This window comes from Astatotilapia calliptera, chromosome 17 (genome assembly GCF_964374335.1).
Source record: "Astatotilapia calliptera chromosome 17, fAstCal68.1, whole genome shotgun sequence".
Classification (NCBI taxonomy): Eukaryota; Metazoa; Chordata; class Actinopteri; order Cichliformes; family Cichlidae; genus Astatotilapia; species Astatotilapia calliptera.
The window spans coordinates 33,390,007-33,416,644 of NC_137438.1; the positions used below are offsets into that span (position 1 = coordinate 33,390,007).

Sequence of the window (26,638 nt, forward strand, 5' to 3'; positions counted from 1 at the left end):
GAATAAGACTTCTCAGCATATTTTTAAAATGATCAAAGTTCTAAATCATTCTGCAACGTAATTACATTCAGTAATGTAATGTTCAGTGTAAAAGATTTAAACAGAGTAATGCTTAATGCTTAATCTATTATTGGCTACTTCTGATGTAGAATTGGAACTCTCAAGAAACTATTTTTGTAATCATATCTATAACATTACTTCATATTTCAAGCTTTCAAAACATAAAGGTTATCATAGCAGCATCCAACAGGATTGAACTGCAACATACTAAAATAACCTCAAAAAATGTATCTGCGGTGAGAAAATTCAGTAGGAAACCATTGGACATGTGAAATTTAAAATTTACTTGTGACGTTTCTTCTGAGCTTTAGTCAGTTTTACATTATTGATCAATGTTTACATCTTACAATAAAGAATGTTCCCAAGCTTCAGTCATCATTTCCTTGGATCCATGTGCTTTCTTCTTGTTTCTAGGAATTCAGATGACTCTATAGGCTTTCATAAAAACTGGAAAACAATTTCAAATAACTTTTTTTAAGTATAAACAGAAAGACTTAATGGTATATTTGGTATATAAAAGTACAGTTCTTAATTCTTATGATCTCATTTAAATTAATGGAATCATAATTGTTACATGAATAATGTTCTCTATACCTGCAACCACTGGGTCCACGTATGCCCTCTTTTATCACTGGGCTGCACTTCCTCTAATACTGATGCCATCCTAGTTGAAACCTAAGTACCTAATACAGCCATTCATCCAACCATTCAACTCTGGGCATCAGTGGGGCCCCCACATAGTCTATAACCTTTATAAGATTAATGCAATGGATTGAGCAGGTGTCTGCCAAAATTCCATTCCCATTTAAACCTTCCAGCCCATACCCACAGCCTAATCCTATTAGGCCCAATTGAGTGAAGTCCACAGTCTTTTTCAGTTAAACTAAGTTCATGCACTAATAGGATTCAAAAGGGGGCAAAAAAGGTACAACGAAGAGAGCAGCAGTGTTAGTGTGTGGCTGGGGAAGTGGACAGTATTGGGACCAGTAGGGGCTTCCTGCTGAGTTTGGGGATATGTGGGAGCGAGGAAACAAGCCAGAGGTCTCCCTCAAGGTGGACAAGCAAGAACAGCTGGCGTCTCTCTCTTGCATGTTTGTGTATGTATGCGCTCCATGGATAATAAATGGTGTGATTTATAAGTGAACAGTTTAATTGATGAAAGATGATTGGAGGAAGATTATCACATTTATCTGCATGTATGTGATCTGTATATATACATACATGATTTAACTACTTGCTGCTCATTGCTGCAAGCTGTAATAGATCAATGTTCTGCCAAGTGAAAAGGGAAATGAAGACAAAATATGTGGTTTAGAGAATGTGATAAATTTATCTTAATCTTTCAAACATTCATCTGAATGTCAGCACATGAAGTGGATTTTGTAGTGAGACATATTACATTATGTGCCATAATGCATGTCACAAGGGCCATGTTATTTTCTTTTCAACAAATAAATCACTGTAATATAAGGGACACAGATGCAGACAACAAACAAGACAAAAGGGTACATAACATTCATATAAAATAAAATAAAATAAACCAAAAAATTGCGTTTAGCATCACAATTAGAATTTCACTTGTACCAAAAACTTCCTGGTAAGAATGAAATCCCAAGATGCAATCTAAATTGAGGGGTCCTCGAGTCAAAAGACAGTAGGAAACACCACTCTTGGCCTTAAACAATCAAAAACTTTGTCACCTCATTGATTCCTTTCTATTTTGGGTTTGTAGCCACAACATATTATCAAGACCCTTTGTTAACCACCCCCTCTGTCCTTTTGTGCCTGCCAAAAGACAAGATGAGCACTTGTGATAGGCAAAGCAGCACATACTCACGCACACCAAATTAAGGAGGTCAGAAGAGGACACAGTGTTTAGCCAATGGTATCAGTGACACAGATATACCCTGAGGATTTATCCTTTCAGGACGGACCATAGCCAGAGGTGCTAAATGGGATTCCCTTTGAAGAAAACAAATCCAAAAGGACTTGAGAGACAAAAGGTTAGCACAGGATTTCATTCATCTTACATAGTCTCATGTCTTGAAAAACAAACAAGGAACAAAGACTCTGAAGAGATACTTGACATTAACTGCAAGTACTAAAGCTTATTTAACGTAGGCTTTTAAAGTAATAGCACTGAGTTAATAGAATAATAACTGTTTTATTATTACAACCCTGTTTCCCCCAAAACGTTGAATGCTGTTTAAAATGTCAGTCAAAAATGGAATACAATGATTTGTGAATCTGGGACATATATATATATAAATTTGTGATACAAAAACACTGCATCCTCAGTTCAGATGAATAGAAGTAGAACTTGCCAGACAGATAATTAAACCATTATATGCTGTCTATTCTTATAATGGTGTTAAAGAGGGGCCATGTTACCTAACCTGATTACATCTTTCCTTTGCTTCTTCATTTGCTTTACCTTTGTTACCGTTTTTTATCCTTAGTTGTCAAAAAGTCTTTATTTTCGGGATGCTTCCATCCATATAATGAAAATACAGAAACAAGGGTAACACAAGAGAATAGAGTGATATTTCTACAGGACTGTATGCAATCCTGTGAAGGGCACATTTCAGTAGTTTGTAGAACCACTTTTAGCAGCAACACTTTGAAGTGCTTCACATTATTTTGGTTCACTATTCTTTACAAGTTGTTTCAGTTCATTAGGTTTTGCAGATTTTCATTTATAACAGTTGTCTTCAGGTCCTGGCACAGCATTTTAATCAGAATGAAGTCTGGGATTGGGTGTAGCAATGACTGCAAATAAGTTTAAACACCTTGAGTCTTTGTTCATTTCAGCCATTCTGTTGCATGATGCAATTTCAGCCAAACTTTAGTTGTCAGATAAATGGCCCAATATAGGACTCTAGAATAGTTTGAATACAGAGGAGTGCATTTTCAACTCATTGAATACTTGGTGCCCAGGTCCCGTGGCTGCTTTTGGTTGATATGCTGTGTCTGGATTTCTCTGAATGTGGCCCTGTGCATTATGACCAAACATCTCCACCTGTGTTCTAGACACTGTTTCTGATTGCACTGTTATGAGCTTTCATGCTAACTGGGGTCTGTAGAGTCTCTACAATTAAGTCTATGTAGGTTCTCAGTCTTCCAGGTGAAGGTAGTCTAAGAAGCTTGGGGGGGGGAAAAACAAGTAATTATATTTTATAAATTGTGTATAAACCAACAAGACCTATTCCTGTGATTTGCTCAATATTATAGTTCCATATTAGTTCAGTGGTCAGCTAGTAAGCTTAGCTTAGCCTAAAAAATAGAAACATGGGGGAAAATGAGCCTTGTTTTCTTTAGAATACAGCAAATTTTTTTTAAGCTTACTAATTCTATTGTTGTTATGGAAGATTGCGTGTTTATCTACTATTAATCTGGTGATTCAGTTATGAAAGTGGCATTATTAATCATGTCATCTCATTCTTGGCAAGAACACTAGATCTACACTTAACAAATGTGCACTTAAAAGAGCACAAAACTTTTCCTTTTATGTGTTATAATGGGTTAATACATCAGAATGGTGCTCTTCTTGTGAGTAGATTGTGTGACACATTTTGTAGTGTAGATCTGCTGAGTGTATAATTCAATTATGAGTCAGATTTTATCCTTAGAAGACCCTAATTGTCCAGCTCAAATGCCATCATTGCCAAAATATTATGTACTGGTTTGAGTGTGTGTGTACGTGTATGTGTGTGTGTGTGAGAGAGAGAGATAAGAGTCCAGTGATGTAGACTAAACTACGAAAAGGCAGGAGGGAGGGAGAAAGAGTAATATAGCTGAGTACAATGATGGAACAGAGAGTAGGAGGGAAAAAAAAATCAAAGAATTGGAATAATTGGCATAATTCAAGGTGGCTGGGCACAGTCAGGGGGAGTGTCAGTGTTGGGCGAATCTTTTGCCATCCTCAAAGAGAGACAGTCTGCACAATTAGCCAGTCGAACTCTGACCCCGCTCAGAATAATTAATGAATAACAGAGAGGATAAAGACAAAAGGCGCAGAGCGGTCTGGTTGAGTGGTGAGCGAGGGTAATACATCAAAGAATGCCGTTAATTGGCCCTGTGGCTTTCATTCTTTGCCCTATTTCTTTCAATTCATTGACTCAAAATAATGGGTTCAGGTTCATTATCAACAGGTTGTAAGCCCTGGGAGTGCCAAAATTCAACTGGAGAGTCAGGGGTGTGTGAGTGAGCGTGCATATGCTTGCCAGTCCATGTGTACAAAAACGTGTGTAATGGCTTAGATTTTTGCCTGCCCCCCCTCCAAGTCTTGACAACATCAATTCCACACAGGAAAACTAAGAGTTGTACAGGCAGGTTGAGAGCAAAGAGCAATAGACTGCACTTTTTAACTTAATTTTTTTATTTTTAAATAGTTGTGCAAGAACGTAGACATACAACTTTTACTGTTTATGTTTGTGAGTCCTACAAGTCCTGTAGCGATGCTGGAATATAACTGGTACGGACAGGTAAGTGAAGCTGACGCACCAATCCCTGCATTGATGCTTTCAAAAGTATACTGATGTAAACCTCTGCTGATGTATCTGCGTGAGTCTGCAAAGCTTTCAGAATTGCTAATGTTGAATTACTATACTGCTGTGCATTGACTGCTTACATTGTTTAACAATGTTAAACGCCATTTATTGTTTAACATTCAGACTGTAGACAATCAGACCAAGTCTACCCTCGTTCTATACTACATGCTCAATAAAATCAAAGCAATTATTTGGACTCTTACTCTATACATTTACATAACTTCATATCACTAACTTTAAAATAATATAATTGTATTGTGTGACTGCTTAAATGCTTAGCATAAAGAACAGCCTGGTTTCACATAGCACAAAAAAAGAACTTGATGACTCTATTAAATGTTAAATAAAATGAAGTTTGTACAGGGCATAGTTAGAGTAAATAATGTGCATTTAAATGGCATCAGACTCCGTCAAATTCTGTTTAAATTAACAAGGCCGACAGTATTACCTCATCAGTGACATAGCAAAACACTGCAGACTCATTAAAAGATAATCTCCTTAAAGGAGCTTAACTTTACTTCTGTTTCATTCACTTGTTATGAACACTATTTGTTGTCACAGCAACTATGAGGGCTACGGTAGTGTTGCCCCTGGCTTTAGTGGTCGCTAATATTCACAAATCCCGACTAGCTTTCTTTGAAGTGATGTAAACACGTGCAAGGTAGAATTACGTTATAGTAAAAAACACAGTGAATAGGAAAAATAGATTTGTTTAAATTTTTGATTTTGGACAATAAAGCATGTTGACAATAAGTAATTCAATTTGTTTCTTTAGTAGTTACATGCTGTTCTATGTCATAATGTCACAGGAACTGTTTAGCACACTTCGTTATCTGTTAAGTCAGTGTAAGTATTTTCATCATAGTACTAAACAACGTAATTGTACTTCACAGATTTTCTGATGTGTTTAATGAATATCATTAATTGATATTGTTAATCATTAAATGAGAGAATTTCCTGGGTTTTTAAAAAATGTATCTTTGTCATTTTTTTTCTGACAAACTTCATTTTATTTACACATGTCAAAACCAGCTAGTGTGGCTTTGGGCTGAAAACCCTTCTTGAAATGCTTGTGCTTGCATACATAACCAAAGGAGATGTGAAGGAGCAAAGGATAACAGGAGAGTTACTTCAATTGCCAGAACTTTGTCTGTTCACAACACGTGATTTTGTTGGAAAACATAGCTGCGTGTTACACACCGTGAAATACTTCTGCCATCCTCTTAGCTATTGCAGAACGGTCTTTTCCCCTCTTTTAGTCTTTTAACTGTGAAACCAAAGATTTCCCATACCTGGGTAAGCCATGTCAAGCAATTAATACCCTGAAAAACGCCTTTTAAGTGAGTCTTTTGGTCTGTGGACCTCCCAATTGTGAAAAGACTGGTGTCGTGTCTTGTTATCCTCGCACAAGCGCATTCTCCGCCAGCACATCTGATAATTACCATAAGTTGAGATGGAAAGAGAAACATACTTTCAGGGTCCTATAAAATATAAAATAGCCAAAGATTTGTGGAAGAAAGTTATATTTTCTAAAACATTCTGGGATAATATGAGGCATATGGCTGTTTAAACAGACAAAGATGAAGCTAAAATGCTCCAGAAAATGTTTAGCTATAATTATACGTATACAAAGTTTTTATTTCACACGTTAAAACATGCATAACCACCAGCAAGATCCTTTAATCCATCATTTCTTTGTACTGTGCACCTTTCTACATGACCAGTTTGAATTATGTTGCTCATACTGTATATAAAGATATGAAAAGGATTATATATGATTATAAATTATGTAAAACAGCAACGGTTCATGGTCATTTCTGGTTCACTGACATCGCAAACGTTTCACACACAGAAGCAGAAAATTGTAAAGCACCAATCATTTTGGTTCACACACAGAGTAATACCATGGAGTAGAGTAAATGCAACAACACATGCTTGAACACAGACAATGGAAGCATGCAGAAATGAGCAAGTAGTATTCAGGGAGTGTCAGCAGGGTTTTGAGGAAGAAATAAATAAACCGCCCATCCCTTACAACATTATAATTACAAAAATGAGTGAAAATGTGTTTATGCTTAGTTACTGAATGTAAGTATAAGAACTGGTGTTGGACATCCAACAGTTAAAATAAAATACAGCAAGTTAATATTCATTTCAATGACAAGAAAGTTTGGTTTTAAGCATTTTTAACTTTGTATTTGGATTTTTTTAAATATAAAAATTCTGTAAAAATGTCTGAGAAGGATCTTTAAGAGTAAAACAACACGCTTTAAATGCATTCTACAATTAATAATAAATGAAGGCTTCCTGATATTGAGGTGGGAGCTTTGGGAAGATATTTGGGAATATAAAGCACAGGATTGGTCAATAGGGAATTGTTGCATTTCCCTTTGAAAGACATCTTTGGCAGCTATAACACTTGGTTAAGGCTTGGACCAAAATCTGGTCTTCTACATGTAACTCATATCCCTGACACTACTGCACTAACACCCCAAACTTCACCCCCAAACCTTAATGTGTGGTGCAGATTCCCTCTACTCCTGGCACTAAATGTTGAAAATGGATGTCAATTGCAAGCAGACAATCTTTGGTATTCTGGTAACCCTTTGGTATTCTAGTCTGTTATAGAAAAACAAATAAAAGCGCCAGTTTACTTTTAAAATATGGCGAAGACGCAAGAAAGATTAACAAATGCCATTATGAACATCGATGTGATGTGCAGCAGCTCATTTTGTTGGTAACAGAAATCAAAACATTCATGTTAAATTTAAGGTTTAAAACTGGTGAACCTGTAGTTGATTTGAACTTTATTTTGAGCGGCAGGGGAGTGCATCGTAGCCTACAATGAAAAAGTTGGCACTGGCAGAAATTCTGTAACACACTTGGAACTGGCAGTACCCAAATGATGAAATAAATAATAATAAATTGAACTCAGGCAAAGCTAATTACACAATTTACCCCAGACTAGGAGTTGGAGTGGTGGGAGAGTGTGGCTCGCAGTGTAGCATGATCCAGTAGTATCTACGCAAGAAGGATATTTAAAAAGAAAAGAAAAGAGAAAGCCTGCTTTTGAAGTCTTGAGAAAAAAATACTTTCATTTTGGTCAGTGCGCATATATGGAAACACATTATGTTATGTAGGAAGGTGATGTGATATGATCTAAATGCAGATCAGCGTCTGATCAGAGCTGCATCCTGCTTGTGATTGCTTTTCACTTCACAGCAGCTCGCTCGTTCAAACAGCAAAAGCACAAAGATAGCCAGACGGAGCAAACAAACAGCTCTTTGTCCACAGCTCCACTATATATTATTAGTTCGGGTAAGGTCAAAGCTGATTTAATTTTCTGCTTAGTTCTCATTAAACAGCTATTGCATTATTTAATTTCCCACAATCAAGTTAAGGAAGAAGAGTAGGGGTTGACTAATCAATATATGTCCACCAAAAGCTTTTGAACAGTAGATTACAAATTTAGCCCACAAAGCTTTATACTAGTTAGGAACAGTACGATCCTCTTTTTGATGCCATATTAAGCTTTAAAGGTCAGCACTATATTAAAATATTGAAATATTTCCAATTCTGATTTTCTGGCCAAAGACTTTAGTTCATCAAAAGTTTTTGAATGTTTATGAGGACTTAGAATAAACACTCATCAATCCCTGATGGCCTGTCCTGTTTACCCTGTGGGATACAGTGGAAGTTACTAAGTGATATATGTAAAGATTTTTGAGTATCCCAACTAATTAAAAAAATGTGGCAAATATAAACATGAACTATAAATTGCTCCTGAGAATGAATGAACAGAGAAGCACTGGAGAAATGGTTTAAATACTTAAATAAACAGTAAGTTAAAAGGGATCTTTCCAAGGTGGAAAGACTTGGAAAGACTCCATACTCCTGCGACAGCTAGTTAGATAACTGGTTAAAAAACTGATTGATGATAAGTTAAAAACACAGATGAAATAACTTAAAATAACAGATAAATGGGATAAACAGCTTGCTAAATTAACGAACAATTCTGTAATGCATGCTGAAGTCTGCAACCAATGCACTACAGTCCACCTGAAGGGCACTACTATATAAAAACTAATAGATAGATGTCTGAAATAGTAAGCTGAAATGAAAAGTAGCTCACAGAATAAATTAAACGCTTGAAAGAGTGTTTAAACAAATTGCTAAATGTGGGGTGCAGGTAACTGGTCCAATTGAATCCATGATTTTGCCCCAAAAAAACCAATATATCAGAGGGGACAGTGGTCAGCGCTGTTACCTCACAGTAAGAAGGTCCTGGATTTGAATCCACCACCTGGTTAGGGCCTTTCTGTGTGGCATGTTCTCCCCAAGCCTGTATGGGTTCTATCCAGGTACTCCAGCTTACTCCCACAAAGATGCTTCTTCCAGCTGCTCCCTTATTTACAAGGAGTCACCACATTTGGTAGGCCCACATATTTGATTTTAAAGTGTCTTTTAAAACCGGGTGGACTTTGTGACGCAACACCAAAGGGATTTGTGTCTCCTCCCAGGATCAAACAGCGGATCTTGGCCACTAGACTGGTTTACATAGATCCAATAGTGTCCAAAGACATGCACGTCAGATTAATTGATCCTCTCCATTACCCCTACAACAGACTGGCAGCTTGTCCAAGGTATAACCTGCCTCTTGCCTCATGACCGACTAGATAGGCTCCAGCCCCCTCACGACCCCGAATTGAATAAGTGGAAGAACGTAGGTGGATTGATAAGTGGAAAATCATCATGTTCTGTTCACAGTAGCATCTCAGCTAATACGTTTTTTTTTATTACCAGATGAAATGACAAAGGGCCGACAAGGTGCAACTCCCCGAACAGCTAAATCCAGACAGGAAATACAAACCGCCAAACACTATGCATGTGACTTCAGAGATTTGGCTTGCATCATTCAAAGTAATGTTGTGCACCCTTGTTGGAAAAAGTTACAATCTAGTTTTTGTATTTTCCATTATCTTCAGACACAAAAAGCACGTCTAATGTTCCACTTATATGTTACATCATGTTGCCTAATGTTTTTATATTGATTCAGAATACTACAGACTAAGTTGATCATTCTGTAATAGGTTACCCAAGACTTAATTACAAGTCTTGATGCTGTTAGATTATTAAATCTTTTTTGGCCAGCTCTACCGATTCTTTCCTGACTATTAAATTCAATAGTCTGTGCTTCATCCATGACTATACCTTCATGTCATATGAATAGTTTCATTCAGGGTGTTTATCTAAGAGTGTAATTTTACAAGAATTGCCAGTAGACAGTTTCATTGAATTCTTAAAAATTGTTATGTTTTCTTAGTAACTGATAGATGCAGACTTATTGTGAGTGGACTGCGGATATATAGATATGAGCTGGGCTGTGTTTAAGTAATTAAATAATGGATTTAAACATATTCCAGTAGATGATCTTTGAGTGTTATTTTTGCTGTTCTAAATATTAATACTAATTGCAACTATCTAGCTAGAAATGTCAAAGAATCCAGATTAAAACTTAAACTCCCATCAGTGCAGATGTAAAAGGTTCTAGTTTTATGTCTGTAAGTGTTATTTCAGTATAAGTTTTGTTGGAGGTGGGTAAAAGACCAACCTCCATGCTATGAAATGACAAGTCTTCAAAGCAGGATTACCAATCACCGATTATTGACAACCATTGTAGTTTCTGATTTTATTTTCAGCTTGTCTGCTAAACAAATCAGATAGAAATGACTGAAATTGGTGAATTGATACATAAAAATCTATGCCTATAATAAAACCAGTAGCAAATTTAAGCTGTCAGTCAGCCTGGTGTAGACACGCAGACAGCTGGTACTGAGGACTGAGAGGTCAGAGTCTCTGTGAACTGAACAGATCAAACGCTTCAATAAAATCCTACTTACACTCATGTCTCTTACTGTGGTTTCCCACCAGGATGTATAACTTCAGAACAGATTGAATTAGTGAGAGAGAATAGATTCCTAATCGATTAGACTAAGTGTATTTAGACTCAGTTTGACATGCAGCATTTGTACAAAAGGCACAGTGAGTCAAATCTTTTGAGATAAATAGATAAATATATCTGTCCTTTACAAAAAAGTAGGGTAGCACAGTCGTACTTAACCGCATCTTTCTTTTAAGGAAATCTAATTCATTGTCTGTATTGTAACTATTTTGTCTATAATCCTTTATCCAGTCTTGAAAAGTCTTTAGTTTGGTAAGCTGGGATTGTCTTGCAATCAATCATGTGCATAATTTTAATAAGACTTCATCTTAATAGTTATAGCTGGGGCTCACTGGGGCTTCTTTTCACCGTCTGCCAAAGCGAGAGATTAAAGTTTGTCTATGGTGCAGCTTTCTGACATCATCCAAAGAAGCAATACTAAACATCGCTCTATCCTGTTCTAGCTCACTGGACAGTGAGGGTCAAGGCTGAGATTCCCCTTTCAGAACTACTACACAGTAGTTTACCCATAATCCTGTTCTGTACTGCTCAACAGCTTCTGTTTAAACGTCTTTTGAGGAAAACTTGTCCTGTGTTTCTTGCTCAAATCCACCAGGTGGCCTGGTGCGGTAAATTATTGCGGTCAGTGTTAATCTCGTTAAATTGACGTTAACACCATAACCGCATTGGATGGCGCTAACATGTTAACGAGCTAACCTCGCTAACACGTTGATGCCATGCAGCCCCACGCACGCATCGGGCGATCCGTGCTAACTCACTAACAGAGATTTGCCAGATTAATGCAGTTGTGGTGTTAATGTCATTTTAAGGAGATTAATGCTGACTGCACTAATTTAATTATATGCAAACATGCCTAAAAATGTAGTATATAATAACAAAATCAAAGTTTGGATCATTGTAACAAGCTTTAGAGTCAATATTTGGTATGACTACTGTTATCCTTTAATACAGTCCGAACTCTCTTAGAAAAACTTTCTCATGTTTTCTTAAGGAAAGATTCTCCAACCTTCTTGAAGAACATTCAAAGCTCCTCTTATGCTGCATTTTTTTCTGTTCTTTGTCGAGATGATCCCACACTGCTTCAATAATTTTGAGAGGTTCTGGGGAGGCCAATCCATGACTGACAGTGTGTCATAGAAATGTGTTTTTCTGCCCGGGTATGCTTTTACTGCATTGGAAGTTGAATTTTTCATCACTGTCATGATGAGAAATGAAGCAGTTGACAATTCGATACGTTTGAGATGGTATTAAAACCTGATCATACTTTTCCATACAATATTTCCATCAGGTTTGACAAGATTGCACAACGCTACTGGCTGAAATGCATGCAGTCGCAGACAGAGCCTATGTTGTACAAATGACTGATTGTCAGGTTCTTGTGTAATGTGGCATATTTCAGTCATTTCTTCCTGGTTCCTTTTATTAGACCATTTCTGATGAGGTTTCAGTGAACAGTATAGGGCTCACCTGTAGGGCCATATGCAACAGTCAGGTCCTGTGTCAGGTCTTTGCTGGATTTTTTCCCCTATTTCTTAAGGACTTTTAGAAACGGTTCATCTGCTGTTATATATTTTAGGCCTACAACTTCTTCTTTTATCCTCCATGGGTTCCATTCCCACAATTTTTTACGGACAGACTGCACATTATATCGCAATATGCCAATATTTCAGTTACTAGCTCTTTGGGAATCACCCTGTTGGTGCAATAGCACCAACTTATGTCAAATTTTATGTTATTCTGTTACCATTTTACTTAATTTGACTAAAGAAATTAGAACAAATGAAATGTATTTGCAGCAGGCTGCTAGTAACAAAGTGGCTAAAAATACAATTTAAAATGAGTTCTGTGTAAACGCATCATTGGTTAATCCCCTGAGTTAAATGGCCATTTTATGTGTGAAAAATATACAGGTCAGTGTTAGGTGGCTTAACAACAACAGGACAGTGCACTTTAACATTTTTTTAAATAATGTTTAGTTATTATATGTCTTATAGTCTTATCATTAAAAAACTAAAACCAACCAATGTAAACAATACAGTGTCATTAACAGCAAAAGGTTTTATTCACAAATATACAGTTTGTGTAGACCACTTGTGAAGTAAAAAAAAATATATAAACCAAAAAACATAGTCTACAAACCTGGATTTATTCTGTGCTATTTCTTCATGTTCTTAACTAGCGCGTGTCTGTGAAGTAGTGTGCATGCATGTGTGCATGAGGGTCTGCGACCTCTCAGGTGTTCCTGTGAACAGGCTCCTTTTTCACTGCTCACAGAAAGAATAATGCGCTCTAACTGATTTAGCAGCAAAAATTGTATTATTGCATTTTGACTAATTACATCTACCCTGTACTGACAGAGAGGACAGGCTGCACTGCGTCGCTCTTTCTCCTACTCCTCTCTCAGCTTTCTGAAGACCTTCAGCTGACTGTAGCTATTTATGTAATACTCATTTATAAAATTAAAGGTAAATGAGTCAGCCACAAATGTATACTTTGTTAGTCTATTAGTGTGTTATGTCAGGTATTTGCACTTTGCTACAGTAGCTCACATTTTTAGTTCACTACATTTTTAAACCAAAATTCAGTGGAAAGTGAACTGTTAAGTAAAATGATTATGAAAATATTTTTCTATATATGACTTGGTGTTAAAACCAGAGAAAATAGTTTCACAACTAAGTCCTCTGCTTGCTATATCAGTCAAATATAGTTAAATAGGTTTTGTTTGTGTACTTACAGGAATCAGTTTTTCTTTTTTAACCACAGCTGTAGTTATGTACCGCTAATGGCGCTGTACGAATTTACATTTCATTTTCTCTCAGGCTTCAAAATATTACCCGTGTTTTTGTAATTAATGATGGCATTTTAAAAAAAAAAAAGAAGTTTGTTTACAATCAAACCTCCACAGGGCACCTTTAAATCATTTTACAGTGAGATGTCTTTACTTTAAGTATGAATTTTAATTATTTTCGCAGCACTGCTGAGGTGAACCATTTTCTTAAATTCAATATTTCATCAAGGTAACAAGCGCATGCTCTCGCACACAGTTTCATGTGTAATCCAGTTAAAATAGCTGTAATATTTAATTCATATGAGAATCATTAAAAGTGCAGTGGTGCTGTGTCCATTATGCATTCCTTTTCTAGCAGGATAAAACAGTCCTCAGATGTGGGCGCTGCACTTTGAAGTGTTGTCTCAGAAGCAGGCCAACTCTTACAGGAAGTCCCTGATGTTTAAAACATGCTATGACGGGGGACTAACAAAGGTGAGCACTTGTGGCTTGCCCCAAGATGAGCCAAAAATGGCCAGCCAGGAATTTTTGCCTAGATCTGATGGAGCGTACATACAGCAGACATCAAATAAACAAAATAGTGGACAAATATACACATGGGTAATGGTTAGAACAGTACAAAAACGAGTGCAGGAAAACACAGCAACAGATAAGCTGGAGAGATGGGCATGCCTCGTGTTGATGGTCAAACAGCAGCAACAGAATCCAGATAGTGCAGCATAAATATTACCTAATGATCTAGATCCGCTATATACACAGAAGATTACTGTGCACAGTAGCATCAAGAAGGGCATTCTTTGCGTAATGAAATCATTGACCATAGACACGTGTGGGGCAGGCTGCATTTAAACTGCTGAAAGAAGACTTTTAAAACCCAAAGTCTGCACAGGATTGATTTAATTGATTCAGTTTAAGCCATTATGTTCAATGTCCTCAAATTAATCCTGATGTGTTTATTACAGTGAATCAAAAATAATTACTATATGAAATTTGAGTTCTTAAATTGTCAGGACCAGTGTGGAGTTCACCCCAGAACATGTATCGGAGCAACTCTGATTCAGATTTATTCACCTGCTAATATAAAAACTTGTAAATCTTGGGATTAAAGGGAGGACGTTTCAGGGATTTTTGGCCTAATAATAACTAGAACATAATAAAAATGTGTGTTTTAGCATGTTTGCACACATTCTCAAGATTCCTGTTTCCCTGTGTTGGAAAAGTGACTACAGTTTTGTGGATAAAATGACTTCCACTGGGAAGTTGGTGTCATGAAGACAGGAAACTGCGCTGAGCTAGGCTGGATGTTATGTGGGAAAAGCAGGAAAGTGTAGTGATCCACAAGCAAGCAGGAATTCACATTCTGTCAACTTATTATGGCTTCGCACACACACATTCACACACTTACTTCAACCCCCTACTGTAAATGCCATCTGTATTTCTGCCTCTGTCAGGCCTTTTCCTTGACCAAACACACACACAGACACACAGCTACAGAGGGGAAACGGCTCGTGCTGCTCCCAAATAAGCTGATGTGTCATGGCTTCCTTTCTGATATTTCTGAAAAAAAAAAAAAAAATTCAGGAAGGAGGCTGCAGCACCTCTCTTTTTCTTCCTCTTCTTCTCCTCCTGTCACGGTGTGAGACGAAGCTGTGGCTGTGACAGTTGTTCTTCTTCTGTAAGGATTTGCAGCTCCTGTGGTGGGAGACGCTGCCACTCTGGAGAGCCATGAGCCGCTGTTGTGTGGTCAAAGTAATCACCTTGACAGAGATCCAACTTTTACAGGTAGGGGAAATGACTTATTTACAGCCCAGGAATTTTGAGGCAATGACACACACTGAAGAAAACATTGTGTTAAATTCTATGTGTGCATTTGTTTGCACGCAAGACACATTTGCAGTTACAGCCAGACTAACCATGGAGGCACCGTGGAATGGGACTTTTGCTATCAGTTCGCTATCCCAGTCTTATCTTTCCTCACATTGCACAATCTAGTGGGTGGTTACAGCTATTTACTGGTTAGCAGGCTCAGCAAAATACAGTAAGCATGACCGAGGAAGAGTTTTGTTCCACTTTCAACTCATCTCCATCCATTTGAGATGGGAAAACAAGATGTTAGATGTTAATAATCTGCATCAATATGTCGCAAAGTGCGGCATTTTGCAGAAATGAATCCAAAACTCCTAGTAGGTTTTGCCCATAATTTGTACAGCTAGCTAATGTCACCATCACCCAGTGTTTCATAAGTTGTTGGATTTTTCTGAAGTGAAAGGAGAACTTGGGCAAGACTGAAACTGGATTAGGCAAGAGCTTTGTGCATTTCAATGTAAAACCTGCAAGGTTGTCTAGTACAATGGCTTTGTGAGTGCAGCATTTCGGGGGGAGAGGGCCACTAAAGAAATACGCCTCTTAACTGCGAGGTAAATGACACCACTGTTAAATGGATCTCACAAATAGAGGCTAAAGAACTGGGCTTACGTTTAGCTGTGAAGGTGTTACTGTAATTTCGGGCCTGCTGCTATCTGTAAGTAGAAGCTGAGGTTTGGGATGTTGCTTTATTTTAAGCCTGACAGAGCTTTGAATTGATATGTTGAAGAGCTGCAGTTGTATTCACTTGTGATGGGATTTCTTGGGCGTGTACTGTAGAGTGCTTTAGATTTGATTAGGACATATGTAGGGACAAAGGCATGTTCTGGGTTTTGGCATTTTTATTTTAGTGGTCTAATATCTCTAATGACGAAAAGTGAGGAAGATACAGATATATATTATTTTATTCAAACACTCTGAAATATGCTGACAAGAAGGTGTGTTCTAAAGTTAAACTATGTGCATTAAGTCAAAAGGCAAAAAGCTTTCATAGTTTAATGTAGGTTTGCATGTCAGGAATAACTGTACAAATGTGTGTAAATAGAAAACTGAACCCATGACCTCCTCTGTGCCAATAATCTCAAACACTGCCTCGATTGTTGTAGCAGGTGCTGGTAGCCGTGCCGAAAAAGAGGAAAACAACCAAAACAAAACAAAACTGAAGCATCTGAATAGCTACAACATGCCCAAACTCCTGATTGATTACATTCTTATATTCTCTCCTGACCCATGTGTATGGCGGGCACTGATAATTTTCCTGCATGCCCGCTTCACACATGCACAGGCCTGCCATTGTCGAGGCTGGCCTTGGTGACTGAAGCACCATTACTCCTCAAATCTAATCAGATTTCCTTAAGTGGATAACAAGCGTGTCTCCGGCATTTACAGTAGTGAGAAAGCTGAAGTGAAACCAGGACAATCCGCTGTCACACAAAGCAGATGTGGTGTGCAGCGGTCCTGGCATCCCTCCTGCTATCCAAAGTGGAAAAAAATGTTGATTGGCTAACAACTGGCATCTTGTTTAGCCTGGAGAACTCAGATAACAACTCTTAGTCACTACTGACAAGATGAGTATTGTGATGAGCCTGGTCTTAGTTAGGTGGCTGAGTTGTGAATAAGGTCAGCTAGTCTAGCTGACAAGGGGGAATTTAATGCTGACTTTTAGCATAAAGACCAATTCTAAAGCTGTCAAAGCTAAAAACTCCCTACAGTTCAGCAGCTTTGTGCCAGACAGCATTTGAAGAATAAGAAGTTTGGTCTGAAAGCATGACGATATAAAGGATAGCTGCATAACAAATCAGTTCTGACTATTTTTTTTTTCTGAGGCAGCGTAGAAGAAGTAACACTTGGACTGTTCTAACCAACAGCTGATGATACTTTTTTTTTTGGCATTTTAAATAAGCTAGCTGCTTTCCTCATCTCACATAAACGACACCTGTCGCCTGTTTTTAAGGCTGAGTACTGTGATCTAAATGTGTTACCATGAAATTAGGAACACATTAAATATCGGCATTTTCAAATCATGTTCGAGTAATACTGGTCTGGCCAATCGAAGCTTCTTGAGCTTGTTGTTGCTCAGTTTTTGGTGGGTCCTGATTCCGTCAGTCCCTGAAAGAGCATCTATTCCATGGTTTAAAATAACTGAGAGCTTGCTGTTTTGACCAGTAAATAAAACAGATTTGGGAGGAAGTACGCGAGACACAGGCAAACTGACCAACCTATTACAGTCAACAAGACTACCATTCTTAAATCATAGCACTTCATGTACTCCCCTAAATACTCTGCAGCCCCTAAACTAATAAAGCAAGTCACGACAGCAACCATCTTTGTGAGCACCAACAAGCATGAAAATTTGATATTTTAGGAGGGATGTTCTTTCCTAAATTTGCCCTCAACTTACACCAAAGGAGACTTCAAAACAGATTTACTGCAGTTATTGTATGGGGAACGCATAATACTAAACTATTTACTTTAAAAGCCTTGAATGAATTGAAAGGCTTGGTTAAAAATGGCATTGGAGGAGTTATTTAAAAACTTCACTGGGGAACAAGGGTCAATTGTGCTGCCACAACCCCTACAGAGGGTTGCAGAGGACTTTGGGAGAGCACCACTGATTGGTCAACCAGAAAGAAAAGGGCGGTCTGAGGGAGTTAGTGATAGATGCTAAAGGCAGATACCCTGCAGTGATCAAACCTTGGATGATCTAACAGTCCAGTGTTTGAAGTGATTATCATTGCTACGCAACATAAAGGCTTACACCCAGCTTTGGGCCTAATTAGTTCACTTAGGGCCCTTTATAAAGAGCTGGTAGGGAGACTGGAAGGGACAGACACTCACTGAGAAGTCACCAGATCAACAGGATAGCAGCAGCAGCAGCAGCAGCAGCCGTGGATCCCTAAAGTTGACCTGCTGCCACACCAGAACAAATCAATTTGAAGATTATCTGCTTTTCTGAGAATGCCACACTTAAGTGACTGCAGTTACTACACAATGCGGGATGCAACCAGAGCTTCAAATGTAAGAATACCAACTTTTAGAAACATTGTGAGCGGCTTGGTAAAGTTTATTTAACACTGCTTTCATAATGTTTTTTAAGGTTATCTTGACTATTGCTGTACTGACATGTAATTCAAGATCAACTGAAGATTAAATATTAAGATTGATTGTAAAAATAGTCAGCTTAGTTGGTTAAATTCAGCTGAAGTCTCAGGGGGGAAGAAAAGCTTTTTGCTTTTAGGTTTGTTTTTTTAACTTTTAGACTGTGAAAATGAGTTCAGAGAATGAGATCAAATTCCCATAAAGACACTTTCAACATTTTTATTTCTGTACATGATTCACTTTATTATGAGTTCTAACTTACAGTTTGCAAGTCTGTAAATTTACTGCGCATAAGTGACTAATCACGGCAAACTAGTTATGTGTGTTACTTTAGATATTCTTTTCATAAAGTCAACAGCTGTTTTGGACAACCCCTGTGCAAATACTCTGAGTCAGCGCTGTTTCAGCGGTATGGGAAACAGTGCCCAACCTTGCGCTTCCTGGACTAACTTAGTCAGCTTGCTGAACTGTTGAATGATCTGTTCTGCTACAGGTACAGAGCCACCTGGAGAACTCCAAGTTCCATCTCCACCAGAGCCAGAATCAGCCCGTGAAGCAGTACCTGACGCTGGGCTCCAAGCTGGCCTCCTCGGCCGCATCAGGCCACGCCGTGACACATCCGCACACCCCTGGCCAGGCACTCGCCACCGTGCCGATCATGAGGAACGGACACATGCCCCCTGTCAGTGACAGCAGTAACCCCAACAGCCCTGTTACCCTGCTTACGATGGCCAATCATGACAGTGAGGTGAGTGGACGCATGGAAAAGGAAAGAATCTCAGTCATGACTTTGTGGAACTGAAATTCAGAGAACTCCGACCGTGAAATTGAAACAGAAGTTTTGAACCACAGACTGGGTCACTTACGGATGAACTGTGGTTCATGGTTTTTGTAGATTACACAACATCCTTACAAGGTTTTCCTTTCAGCACAGCCTATTACTTTAAAGCAAAGCTTTTCTTCTCTGTTGATTTTTAATAAGCACTTGTGAAAGATTTGTTGCTGCCCCTCTAATTTCTTTCTAAGGGTGATAAATAATGGCTGACACTTTGTTGAGATGGATAGCTGACACGGTGCATACTTCAGAAGCATCAATTATGACTAAATGTACTATCTGGATTGGGTCTGAATCTTAATGCAGGGAGCAGGTCCAACTAATCATCTAAACAAAGTGATGCCATTATTGATCGCCCTCTCTCTCTGATGTGCTCATCAATAACTTCAGACATGCAGTCTCTGATGAGAGAACCCCTTTCAAAGGAGGAAACTAGGTTGGTAACAGATGCCTGTTTTTTCCCGCCAGCACCACTAACAAATCTGAGAACATGGCGGCGAAGAGCTCGTCTGTTATTGAATTAATCTCTCCACAGTTCCTCCCTCTTTTTCCCTTGTCTATTCTGGTTTGAATGTTGAGATTTCAAACGAATTGGACAGCATTGAAATTCTGGTACAAACATCATCAGTCTGTCCTTGAGTACACTGAAATCACTGTTTTCTTTTAGTTTCCAATGGATGAAGTTATTGATGACCTAATTAGTCTTGAATCCGGTTTCAATGATGGAGGCTTGGATTGCATGGAGCCTAACATCATAATGCAAAACAATGTAAGTATGAATCACATCAACTTTGCTCTAATAGCTACTCATTAACCCCCCCCCCCCTTTTTTTTTTTTTTTAAATAATGCTTTGTGCTGATTTCTGCATTTCTGCATGGCTGCCTCTGTGGGTTAGACTAGGTGAGCCTAGATTTGTGACAGTCCCCTTAACTAATCACTTCTCTGTTTTTAAAGTTGAATGGGGACTTGAAAGTGAGGTTTCTTTACCCAAACCCTTAGGTGCTGGTTTGACTCGCTTGGGAAAAAGGGGACCCGACTCAGTTTGAGGTCAGCTTAAGTCTAGAAATGAGTCAAAGTTCACTTGAGATTAGCAACATTACTAAAGAAGTTTAACAAAGCAGATTAAGAACTTTTTTTTTAAAGGAAAAGTGATGACATGCGTTTAACAACTAAAGCTAAATGTATAGTAAATTCATAAATTCATAGGAAAATCACATGTGAGAAAGGTCTTTTTATACTAGTCTGTAATGATGTGCGCATAACAAAAAAAATCAAATAAATGCTCTCAAAGTAATCAAATCTAAACCTGACATTTAGATTAGTGCATTAAAGCATTTAGTAACATAAAGGAAAACTTTAAATCAGTCTAAAAAAAACACATAAAATGCACACTTTTTAACTCTTTAGCAAAAATGAAGTGGATGCACTGATGCACCAGTAGGATTCACAGACAGGGAAGAATTCAAAAACTCTGGGACAAGAGGTCAGTTTGGCCAGAGAACATAGCTACACAATGGGAATCAGGCCTAACTCCATAAATAAAAAGAGGCACACACACAGATAAAGCAAAACAGAGTAAAACACAACAGACATTGTAATGGAGGAGGAAGAATGAGGGCGAGTCAGTGGGTTTCAAATGTAGACAGGAATGCAACAGCCAGGAGCGAAGAGTGAGAGATTTTGCCAGCGAGAGTTACTGAGCCAGTGGATTGGCCTAATGCACATAGTCCCCATGGGCTTGTTCAGAAATGATACCGTGCTTAAATGGATCAATTCATCCTAATTAGTCATACAGTACGATGCATCACATCGTTTCGCTGTGTCAACACACTCAGGAACGCAGACGGGAGAGGAATTGAAGTGATTACAATTTTAGTAGTAGGGGAATTGTTCCTATCTTTTATTTTGATATGCAATTTTGTCCCCTCCTCCTATATATATATATATATATATATATATATATATATATATATATACACGTACATATTTTTAAAACCAGCTAACACTCATTTTCTCTTGACTTCCTTTTTCCACATATAAGAGCGTGGTTGTTAAATCTAACACACGTTGGAGATAAAATTAGTTGGAATCCGTGGTGGCTTCTGGCATGCTTTTTTTTCGACATAAATACACAAATGCGAATTAGACACACACGTGTGCCATCATGCTAAAGATCCAGACATCTCTGTCCCTCCACTCCATGAAAAGGCCGTATTATTGCAGAGGGGGATACATGTATTCTCAGACAAGAAGACACCCGTAGGAAAACAGTTTTGCCTCTGTTCATGCAGTTGACCTAGCTAGCCTTTTCATCTAATGGGATGCTATTTTCAACACAGAGCGAATCAGTGTTAGGAGCACTTTCATCTGGAGGGGTTCTGAAAATGGTACCATTAGCAAATCAAGGCGCTATGTTTGGTCAAATCGCCCCCTTGGCGAGCAGCAAGCCTGGGTTCGAGGTCAGGGGTAAAACGTCTTACAATTAGGTTGCGTTTCTGTTAAGTTGTTTTTACTCCATTGCCACATTCCCGGGTAGAGTGGAGGAGATGCTAACAATCTTTTCTTCAACGCTCTGATCACTCCACATGTCTCTTGTCAGTTTTGCCAAACAAAGCCACACAGCAGTTAAAAACAACTGTTTGTTTGGCGGCTTTTGTGTCAAAGTGTGAAAGCCCTGTTTGTTTATGTGCGTGTGAATGTGTGAAATGTAAATGCACTTCCCATTCACTTAACTCACTCCCCTTTCTTCCTCTGCATCTCCCCTCTCTCCTGCCTAGGTGTCTCTCAGCAGCAGCATGTTGGACGTCTATGGGGGTGAACAAGGTATGAACGCCCCTAATGGTGGACTGAGTCCTACATCTAACCCTACAAAGCTCACTGTAAAAAGGGAATACACAGGTATGAACTCATACCATAATCTGACCAAACAGCTAAACCATTAAAGAGTTGCTCACATTGTGAAACCTAAAAAAATAGAAGCTAAAACAAAGTTCCCTTTGTTAGACACTAGTGGAGACTTTTCATCTCAAGGCAACAACAACAACAACAACAACAACAACAACAACAACAACAACAACAACAACAACAAAAAAGAGATCCTTTTAGGTTTTTTTGTTCATATTAATTACAAACACCCAGACGAAAGCTGATTAGGAAACAGAAAGGATGCCTGACCAAAAATAAATAAATAAATGAAATCCTTCAGTCTCAATGGGCAAATAAGAACATTGCCATCTGTTTCATTTGAGAGTAGGCAGAGGGGACAATGGGCTGTTGCACAGAGTTCAAATTGTCCTGATTAAATCAACAAGAGACAAATTGGGAAATCCAATCTCAGGTCCCCAATTATGTAATTTAGGAGAACGTGACTACAAATATGGATACACTGGAATTTTTGTCCTTCTCGGACGGATGAGTCAATTCGCTAAATCTTCTTAATTATAGAATGTTGTGCGGTAAAAAAAATGGGGTTACCATTTTTCTTTTTCTTTACAATGAGCTTCATACATGCTGAAGGGGGATGAACCGGGGTCAGCGTGTGTGTAAGGAGGTCAAATTTATGTCCGTAGTGTAGACTCGCTGCACAGACACTCCTCATTCTGACCCCGGCGCTGAACTCCCCTCAAAACGGCTGATTGTGCGTCTCCTGACTGGACCTTCTGTGGCTCTTTGTATTTGTTGTCTTTCAGTTTCTAAATCTGTGTGCATTGCTAATCCATTCATTCTCCTGCGTGATTTATTTATTCGTGTATTTTTATGGTTTTTTTGCTTTTTTTTGGACAGAACACGACACAAGGGTGATGGCCAAAGAGAGGCAGAAAAAAGACAACCATAATTTGAGTAAGTGTCACCCCCTCCAACCCACGCCGTTCAGCTCCATAATACCTTAACATCTGGGATAACCTTTGGTGCAGCATCTGACACTGCTCTCATCAACTTTTGCTCCCTTTTTTTTCTTTCTGCTTGCACAGTTGAAAGAAGGCGACGATACAACATTAACTACAGGATTAAGGAGCTTGGAACACTCATACCAAAGTCGAATGATCCGTAAGTTGCAAAATCCTAAATATATTTACTGAAAAATTCTCCCCCGCCACCCCACCTCCTGCTTCGCTTCACTTCACGCCACTGAAACAACTGCAAGAACCTGTGTGTTGGGTATTAAATTCACAGCACAAAGACACTCGAAAAGTCGTTCATTGAATTCAAATGAGTGCTCGAGCACATTTCAGTCATATTTCAAGGGTGCACTTGAACTCTCATTGTAGTCGACGCTCTCCGAGCTGTACGTCTCCTCGCCGGGTCCCGGCAGTTCAGCTCAAAGCATGAATGATGAGGAAAGGGTCAAATGCAAAGAAGCGGGCCACGGCATTTGAATCAAAGTTTGAAGCACAATTGGAACACCGAGACGGAGCGTGGAACTGAATTGAAATCCCGCGGCCATCTTTCGCAGTTGAACTTTGCTTCAAATTTAAATGGAAGGTTAGCGTTGTCGTCGTGCCATTAACGCGGGATAAAAGAGATTATTAGCGCTGATCAGGCCAACGTCTCACTCGTGTGGAAAAGGACAATTTTACTACAGCTTCCCTGTCCTCTTTTAAAAAAGTAATAATATCTCCAAAAGAATGACTTGCACTCTAGCACCTTAAGTCCATTTCTCCATTTTTCTCCTTGCCTTCCTGCTTAGCTCATTTTCCCTTCACCTATTTTTATTCGAGGATTAATTTTACCGTACAAGGAGGTACAAGAATGGACTTTCCACATACCTACTTAACTATTCTATTAAAATTCCCATTCAGTGTCCCCATGTAATGTCCAAGGATGAATAATTGCCCCGTGTAAATCACCATTTCTTATTCATATCATAAAAAAGGGGGAGAAAAAAAACCTCTGTTAAAACTTTTCCCTGCATTTTTTTTTTATTGCAAAGGATATTCTGCCGACATAAGGGGGTTCTGTGTAAAAGGTTATCTTTTACGTTTCTCCTTTCTGCAGCGACATGCGGTGGAACAAAGGCACCATCCTCAAGGCCTCGGTGGAGTACATAAGATGGCTGCAGAAGGAGCAGCAGCACGCCCGGGAGCTGGAAAGCCGTCAGAAGAAGCTGGAGCAAGCCAATAGGAGGCTGCTCCTGAGGATCCAGGTAATAAGATGTGAATGTCTCAGTGGGTTTACTTTATATCTGTGGTATAAATGCAGATAAAGTGCTTGACACATTTGATAAACACAGAGAGAAAAAGAAGGAACTTATATTTCATATACATTTTTACAAGCCAATCAGCACACAGCATAATATTTTAATTCTATTTTACAATACTGAGTTCTTCCTGCCAAAGATCAGCTGGTAACTGCCAGTCCCACATCCATCATCCCCAGGTACTTCACGCTAATTTCCACCTGAATGCTTTACGACACCACAACGCAAACTTAGGGACTCCCACAGTCCCCGCCACCTTCACCACCACTCTCTTTTACAAAAGATCCCTCACATCCCATAATCTTTTCTTATAGAGGTCAGTGCTAATTACCTGATAAATAAACACAATGACCTCAGCTCTGCGACCTCAGGGAATGCAGCAGGGGCATAAATAGATGAAGAGCACTAATAGAAGAGATGCTTACTGATAAATGTGTGCTGATAGGATTGCACTATGCACATGCAGACTTTCACACTCATTCACTGTGGTTAACCAGAGTAGATATCAATGATGGGAATGCTAAAAAAAAGAAAAGTATGTGTAATCAGAAATGATGATAAAAGTATGTGTGAAACAATAACCAACCCCGACAAAAGGGCAGCAAACAAAGGGCTTAATGCAACAGCAGGGCTTTGTGGTGTCACTGATGGGTGATAAGCGCAGATAATGTACTCTGTAAAAGTGTGAGAAGATTACGCAGTGAACCTCCCAATCCAACCTCAGAATGTGGAGGAGCCAGGGTGTGACTGTGATTGTGTCAGAGCTACTCCCATATTAGTTAAAGACGTCAGCTCATAACTGATGAATTTCACACAGTTTTAGATAGTTATTCAGATACTACACATAGCTTTTTTTTTTTTCAAAAAAAAGTTGACGTCTCAGCTTACATCCATCTGTGCATCCAGTTGGCAGCTTCACCTACAGCTGCAAACTGCTTTGCAACCCAGCCCCAGCACCTTTGAACCTATGCCTGCTCTCGCCATGCACACATTTTCTAAACCTATTATTTTTTAAAAGGTTTCTTTTCTTTGCTTTCCAGGAGCTTGAGATTCAAGCACGAGCTCACGGGCTACCAAACATGGCCACAGCCTTGGGGACGGTCGAACTTTCCTCCCACCTACTCAAACAACAACAACAACAACAACAGCAGCAGCAGCAGCAGCAGCAATCATCTCCCCAGGCCCAGCAACCTCAGCAGCCAACTCTCTACCAAGAGGACATCAACAACGACTACCTCCAGAGGATAGCTGCGGCATCTGGCGTGCCATCCACTGCCACCGTCAGCGGGCCGCAGGATCACATTAGTGGCACTGACGCCTGCACCACCTTCTCCGACCCGCTGTCCCATTTCACAGACTTCTTCACCACCACGCTTAAGGAGGAACACCAGCTGGATGAGATCCTGATGGATGACCCACTGTCGCCGTTTGGCACCGATCCGCTCCTCTCGGCCGGCTCCCCCGGAGCTGCATCCAAGGACAGCAGCCGCAGGAGCAGCTTCAGCTCTGCCGAGGGTGATGACCTATAAGGGTGCCCTCAGTCTCGTTATCACCTATAATCCCTGTCGGTAAAGGGCATCCACGTGGCCTTTAAATGACTGAGTGATGGCTCCGAGCATACATTTAAGACTCCTACTAGGGTTGCAAGTAATTTAAACGACAGCTGACAGCACTCCTTTAAAGTGCCACCTGTGCATTAAGCGTGTAGTTCTTGTCGATCAGTTGAGTGTTGAAGCTACAGAACACTGACGTTCGCCAAAGCTGAGCGGGAACAGAAACATCCTGTGAGCACACCACGGACCGGCTGCTCTTTTTAACTTTACTACAGACAGTTTCAACTATTCTCTGCCTCCCAGACACAGCTGAAAAAGACTTATAAGAAAAAGGGAGACAATTATAAGTACATAATGTTAATGACTACTGTTTTTTAAACACACTGTGGTGGCCACACACTGTAACGTATGCAAAATAACCACTAAAAACATACCAAAGGTGTTTCCTTTCATGAAAGCATTAATTCTTTACAAAAGATCATGTTAATACGTTGCAGATGGTTGCATTATTTGATGTGCCTTATTTGACCAGTACTGATGTACTCACCCCAATGCCTAACACGTCCTCATCAGTGTCTTTGAAATGTTTTTGTTTGAAATGTTGGTGTATTTATATGTTTTATTCCATTTATTCATAAAAAGTATATATATTATTATCTAACACCTTTTTTAAAAACTTCTTTGTAGGGGTGGGAACAACGTAATAAACCCCTTTTTTTTGTATTTCTTA

At 39.1% G+C, this 26,638-nt stretch overlaps 1 protein-coding gene across 9 annotated transcripts; it reads left to right on the forward strand.

Moving 5' to 3' along the window:
* Positions 1-1,952: 1,952 nt before the first annotated feature.
* tfec (transcription factor EC) lies at positions 1,953-26,638 on the forward strand. 9 transcript variants are annotated; one of them, XM_080291423.1, is made up of 8 exons: positions 1,953-2,063; positions 18,816-19,070; positions 19,825-19,926; positions 21,936-22,056; positions 22,942-22,998; positions 23,130-23,205; positions 24,154-24,301; positions 25,396-26,638. In XM_080291423.1, exons 1-8 carry the CDS (start codon positions 2,013-2,015, stop codon positions 25,882-25,884), a joined length of 1,299 nt encoding a protein of 432 aa, XP_080147549.1. In that variant the 5' UTR covers positions 1,953-2,012; the 3' UTR covers positions 25,885-26,638. The 9 variants fall into 9 exon arrangements, with proteins under 9 accessions (XP_080147549.1, XP_026003874.1, XP_026003873.1 ...); XM_026148089.2 differs by lacking the exon at positions 1,953-2,063 and adding an exon at positions 4,414-4,544; XM_026148088.2 differs by lacking the exon at positions 1,953-2,063 and adding an exon at positions 14,978-15,142.

Excerpts from the sequence above, each read along its gene's own strand:
- tfec (XM_026148087.2), top strand. The coding sequence starts at position 18,182 with ATGCCACACTTAAGTGACTGCAGTTACTACACAATGCGGGATGCAACC. Across the intron at positions 19,927-21,935 it reads ACATCATAATGCAAAACAAT|GTGTCTCTCAGCAGCAGCAT; the intron begins GTAAGTATGAAT and ends TCTCCTGCCTAG. Across the intron at positions 22,057-22,941 it reads TGTAAAAAGGGAATACACAG|AACACGACACAAGGGTGATG; the intron begins GTATGAACTCAT and ends TTTTTTGGACAG.